The sequence below is a fragment of the Triticum aestivum genome, chromosome 7A (assembly GCF_018294505.1).
Source record: "Triticum aestivum cultivar Chinese Spring chromosome 7A, IWGSC CS RefSeq v2.1, whole genome shotgun sequence".
Taxonomy (NCBI): Eukaryota; Viridiplantae; Streptophyta; class Magnoliopsida; order Poales; family Poaceae; genus Triticum; species Triticum aestivum.
The window spans coordinates 421,579,664-421,585,663 of NC_057812.1; the positions used below are offsets into that span (position 1 = coordinate 421,579,664).

Genomic DNA, 6,000 nt, shown 5'->3' on the forward strand with positions numbered 1-6,000 from the left:
AGCCGCACTGCCGTTGAGGGCCACGAGCGGTACTACCGCTGCGAAACAGTGGCACTATCGCTTGAGGCTGTAAGCGGTACTGCCGCTCCGGACCGACGGTACTGCCGCTGCCTCCTCCCATGTGCCACTTCCGCGATATCGGTATACTCCAAGGAAGAGGAAAGGAGCTGGGGGTGCGAGATAGATGTGTACATGTTGATTCCACCCTAGCCTTTCTGATACGGACCCCCTCTTGATAGTACGGTGTCTCCTACGACTCAAGTCCACCAAAACCGAAATGAAAGAGACTACACCGTCTTCACTTTGAGCTCCGAGGGGAAGGAATCGTCTCGTGCCAATGAATGAATATCTGAAATGCTCAATGCACATGATTAGTCCACAAATGTATTGTTATCAATCACCAAAACTACTTAGAGAGAGACATGCCCTAACACCCGTGATGCACACATGGAACTCATAAAGCGTATTCTACGCTACAATCGCAGGACATCTCACTTTGGGCTTCAACTATTTCGGTCCACCTCACATGAGCTTGTAACCGATTTCATTGCTCATTCGGCAGGGTACCCGGACACACGTCGATCCACCTCGGGCTTTTGTGCCTTTCTTGGATCCAACTTGATCTCCTGATCCTCGAAATGGCAGCCCACCGTTTCTCGGTCGAGTGCAGAAGTGGAGTACAGTGTTGTCACACATTGTATTGCTGAATCATGTTGGTTGTGGAAATTACTGCATGGAATACATCACCCTCCAACACGCGCCACATTGGTATATTGTGACAACACCAGTGCGACATATCTCCCGTATAATCCGATGCAACATCAGCGTGCCAAATATGTGGAAATCGATCTTCACTTTGTCCGTGATCGTGTTGCTCTTGGCGAGGCAAAGGTTCAACATGTACCATCGAGCTCCCAGTTTGTTGATGTTTTCACCAAGGGATTGCCTACCATGGTATTCATCAGTCTTCGTCGTAGCCTGAACATCCTTCTGAGCGGTGTTTTGGCTGGGGGGGGGGGGGGGGTGTTAAACATGTACATGTGTTGTATTTTACCTGGTCACTAGATGTACATGCTCCTCTTTTATGGGATACCAACCGACATCACGCCTTGTGTGCCACTTGTATAGGGAGCTTGGGTAAGCTCCCTTACATATATATGTTCTAACTCTCTCCGATCAACACGACTCGATCATTATTCGGTATAGCTACATTTGCATCCTGGAATCCATATGGTAAAAAGGGTGAGAACTCAACCCTTTAGACATGAAATACGCAATTTTTTTGAAGATTGTCTGATTTGGGAGATCAATAACGGTTCTACCAATTTGCATCGATTATTGACACGTGAGAAACCTACCCTTCCCATCAAGGAAGCCTCGTTGCTTTTCCGTCAAATTTAGGAATCTTACTACGCAATTTGTGACTTACTGTTGTATCAGCACTCTACATAATGTTGCATGGAATTCTGAACATATAGATATTCTGGATGAAGATAGTAACAACTTGTGATGGTTCCAAGTAGTACAAATAACTCAAAATTTGGCAGATATTTATTGGAGACGTCGTTGTTGAAGCACCTTTACCATAGTCTTTGAAGCAAGCGTGCGCAGGTTGGCTTGCTTGCAAATGGTTTGTGGAGCCAGGTGTGACGGGGGAGTGTGAGCGTTGGGGTACATCACTTGCCAAAAATATAAGAGCGTTTACACCTTTATGGTCTAGTGTAACCAGTGTAAATAACAACAGAGGTGATGGTAATTTACCATAGCAAACCCCACTTTATTTGTTACTGTGTCTGTCTTCATGGAGAGTGCAACTTTGTATGTTGTCGTGTGTTGTGAATGGTGGCTTTAGTCCTAGTTCTTCTAGCAGTTGCATTATAAGTAGGTTAACTCCAGTCCTACTATACTCCAGTCCTACTACCCGAGTTGCCATTGTTGTTTGTGGCAGTTATTAGAAGGATGTGTTTGATTCCCTAGACGGTAGCACAAGCGGTTGGTTAATTTACTTCAGATTTTGCCTTGGCACTGTAATCTTGCTCCCCGTTCTTGTTCTTGCAAAGAACGAAGTAGGAAGAACCTGCTGCTAGCCGGTAGTTTGGGCAGCGGAGAAGATCAGGGCGGAGCGGGGCCTTTGGGACTTAAGCGTCCAAAATGCATGAAAGCAGAATAGGGCGCAGCAAACTGTTCTCGTGTGACAAATAAAGCCTGACAGCGTTAACTGAGCTAAGCAGCTCAAGAGCATCTAAGCCGAATTGGAGCCCGAAAGCTCTTGCATCAAAGGCTAAGCATCCATAGAGAACCAGGCGCAAAATCTAGAGAAGCACATCAAACCTCACATACTAGAACCAGGATTCTGCAAATCCCAAGAGAGAAAATTCTTGATTGCTTAAAACAAATTCGGAGAAACACAAAACATCACCGCGACGCCTATCTCGCCCAGTTGTTTAGCTCTTGGTGGTCTTCTCCTTGGTCTTCTGGATCTTAAGCACCTTCTTCACAATCTTCTGCTCCTCCACCAAAAACGCCCTAATGATCCTGCACAGCACGAAAAAAATCAGCTTAGCTCACCAGCAAATTTATCAAGTATCACTTGTTTTGATTGAATGATGGTTACCTCTCCCTGACTGCAGGACCAGACAGAACACCACCATAAGGACGGTTCACAGTCCTCCTGTTCCTCGACAATCTGGACCTCTTGTACTCAGTAGGCCTCAGGTGTGGGATCTGCAGTTTAGCATATCAAACTTCCATGAGAATGAGAAAATGCCATGGTGGTTACTAAGGCAGTATAATGTACCAACAAGGCGAGGCATAAACTTATGATTCAGCGGGAACTTGCTATTCTATCTGCGGTATTTAGCCACCACTATCTAGCAGCATATATAGCATATACCTACTGTAGGTAGAAGTGGTCCAGCAGCAGTTCACGATTACAAGCATAGATGATTTCACTTGTAAATGGCTCAATGATACCTATTAGGGGTTGTTTGGAACGGGTGTAAAATAGCTAAGCACCGGTGGCCACACAAATTTTACAACCACTCCAAGCATAAGCGCCCAGCACATAAGAGTAGACAAATGGTACTAATGACTATCTCCGCAAAGTATGAACATAATGCACATATGGTGGACACCCCTCAATAAGCAAATCACAAAGAATGTAGTCCTTCGAAAAGTAAAGGGACCCTTCCACATAAAAGTACAGAAATATGAAGTAAAAGTCAGAAGATTGCTAGTTAAAAGAGAAGATTTTTGGACTAACATCATAGTAATCAAAAAATATTATCATTTGAACTATGCAAGAATAGACCATCTGAGTAGTACAACTTTGTGGTGAGTGCAAATGCAAAAAACAAAAGGAGCCACCAGACAGATATCACAATGAGGCTTCTACAACAAACCTAAGCAAATGATAATATGATATTGCAAGGACCTCATAGAGAAGATTAGGCCTAATTCACATAAAATTAGGACATATGCTTGTCATGTTTCACTGTAATCATACCCCTACTAATATGTCAGAAAATGCTCTCAGCAACAAAAATGAAGCTGAACTGACAGTATAAAGTTCATGCTAGATTCAAAATACAAATGCATAATAACCCACTAAGCATAAATTACAGAGTTATACACTGAAGCATTGGAAGAGAGAACAAACAGTCAAAAACCATGTTCATGTCACGAGAAGAATTGGTTTCCAGACAAGAACACAATTAAGAGAGACGAATCAAAGGATACAGTATGGGAAGAAATAGCAATGCGATTTACCAACAAAAAACAGCACACAATTGACACAGCATGCAAAGTACAAGGACGTACCAAACTCATAATTCAAAATTAGCTAACATAGACAGTTTAATTTAATAAATCAGTCTATGAACGGTAAATTCACCCGCAGTATGGTCAGAGCTGACAAATTGAGCATACCCAAAGGTATAGAACATGATTCAGCAAGAATTAGCACTGCTTCAACAATAGTAATCCCCACTTCACACATCAACATCAAACGAAAAAATCTGAAGGAAAACATTGGCACATTCCATGGGGCAAGACTCAAATGTAGGGTTTTTTGTTTGGATTTTAACTGTATGTATTTATATCAGCAACCACTTCGCTGAAATGCAGGCTGCATCTGAGCGCATGGTGCATACAACGCATGAAATCTAATGAAATTACAGGTTAAAAAATGGAGAATGGAACACATACTCCTTGGATCTTCTTGCCGGTAACCGGGCATTTTGGCCCACTCGCCCGCTTCTTGGTGTACTGGTAGACAAGCTTCCCACCTAATAATCAGTAACACATCAAGAAAACTCTTGAGTTGAGATCCTGGAAGAAGACCCCAAATTTTTTTACCCAAGATGAACTGTCAAGGGAGCGGTAAGGACACATGTAAAATTCAAGCCTAAATCCAACACATACACGAGCAGCAGCAATACTATCCAGACAGTTTCAAGACTAAAACACAGGAGCGAGCAAAAGCAGGCGCCGCTGATCTCCCTAACCTGGGGTCTTGACGACGCGAGTCTGATTCGACTTGGTGGCGTAGCTGTGGCGCTTTCGGTATGTCAGCCGCTGCACCATCTCGCCGCCCTCTCCCGGAGTTCTCTCGCCGCTTGCTCTTTCGCTCCCGCTGTCTGTAACGAGGCGGCGCCGAAGGGAAGTGAGGGCTGGGGAGAAAGAAGAGCTTTTATAGGGCTGTAGGTGGTCCGGGTGACCTAGATCCAACGGTGGAGGACGCTTTGCCAAGTGAGCCGACGGCTCTGTGTTTGTTTTTCATGATTATTAATCCAAACCGCTTTTAGATGGAAAATACCCAATTGAACCATGTTCGGGAGCCAACGTTGTTAGCACCCCTTTATCCAAAGGGAAACGTTTAAAAATGGCGCACCATGCGAATCTTCCGTCGAACGAGCGTCACGCTGGCGTCGTGCATCCATGCGAAGCCACCCCGCGCGGGACGTATGTATTCTGGTGGACCCGCGCGGACCGCCCCTTCCTTATCTTATCCTTTTGCATTCCATCCCCTACCTTCGGCCATTTCCCTCGTCGTGTCGTGTTTCTTCTCTGCCTTCCATCTCCTCCACTACTCATCCCCTTTCTTCTTCCCTGCAGCAAAATACGACCGGGGGGCACCAAAAAGGTCGCCGTCGACGCGCCCTGACCGCTCCAAGCAACCTTGCGGCAACTGCGAAGTGAACGCCATGGCTGGCTTCGAGCGCTCTTCTCCATGGCCGTCGCAGCCGGACGCGCTAGTAGCCATGGCTGGCTTTCGTTTTCCTGTCGTGAGAGCTGCATCCCAGCTGACGGTGGCGATGCTGGAACCGTTCCAGCGATGAACGAAAATCGGCAAGGCGAATATACAAGAGGTGCCGGAACCCACTGACTGGAAAGCTGCAACCGGCCACACGATATGCTGGAAGCAGTGTTCCCTGGAGCTGGAACCATCATCCATTTTTGATGGAATCAGCAGCCACCGGTGGTGAAGACGACGAGGTACAGTGCTACTACCAGGGAGTTCTTTTGCTGGAACCAGATCCTGGAGATGTTGGAACCATCTTCTTTTTTTGCTGCAACCAAGCAGCTGCCGGGGTAAAGACGATGAGGTATGGTGCTACTACCATACGATTTTTTGCTGGAACCGGGCGGAGAAAAAGTTGCATCCGCTATCGATTGGTGATGCAATGGGACGGTGTTGAGATGTGTTTTGTTGGAACCGGCAAAAAATTTGCTGGAACCCGTAAGAATTTTTGCTGGAAGGATACATAGAAATTTGCAACAGCCAGCGCAACTTTGGGTCTTTTGTTGGATTCGGTTTTTTTTGCTGCAACCAGCATGTGATTTTGCTACTACTGACAAACTAATGGAGTTTTGCGTTTTTGCTTTTTTTGTTGAGGACACGGTGGTGCGAACCGAACAACGGCGATGAGCGGAGGCGGTGGTGGTGGCTCAGGGATGTTGCAACCACGGTGGCACGGGCTGGAACCAGTCGGCAGGCGA

At 45.9% G+C, this 6,000-nt stretch overlaps 1 protein-coding gene across 1 annotated transcript; it reads right to left on the reverse strand.

Annotated features, from left to right (window-relative positions):
* Positions 1–2,169: 2,169 nt before the first annotated feature.
* On the reverse strand, positions 2,170–4,741 carry LOC606339 (60S ribosomal protein L34). Its single transcript, XM_044566543.1, has 4 exons — positions 4,506–4,741; positions 4,207–4,286; positions 2,615–2,724; positions 2,170–2,535 (listed from the first exon to the last, which is right to left on the reverse strand). Exons 1-4 carry the CDS (start codon positions 4,582–4,584, stop codon positions 2,445–2,447), a joined length of 360 nt encoding a protein of 119 aa, XP_044422478.1. The 5' UTR covers positions 4,585–4,741; the 3' UTR covers positions 2,170–2,444.
* Positions 4,742–6,000: the final 1,259 nt, after the last annotated feature.

Coding starts and splice junctions, on each gene's coding strand:
- LOC606339 (XM_044566543.1), bottom strand. CDS start 4,584: ATGGTGCAGCGGCTGACATACCGAAAGCGCCACAGCTACGCCACCAAG. Junction 2,725..4,206: donor CCGGCAAGAAGATCCAAGGA/GTATGTGTTCCA, acceptor GCTAAACTGCAG/ATCCCACACCTGAGGCCTAC. Junction 2,536..2,614: donor GGTCCTGCAGTCAGGGAGAG/GTAACCATCATT, acceptor CGTGCTGTGCAG/GATCATTAGGGCGTTTTTGG.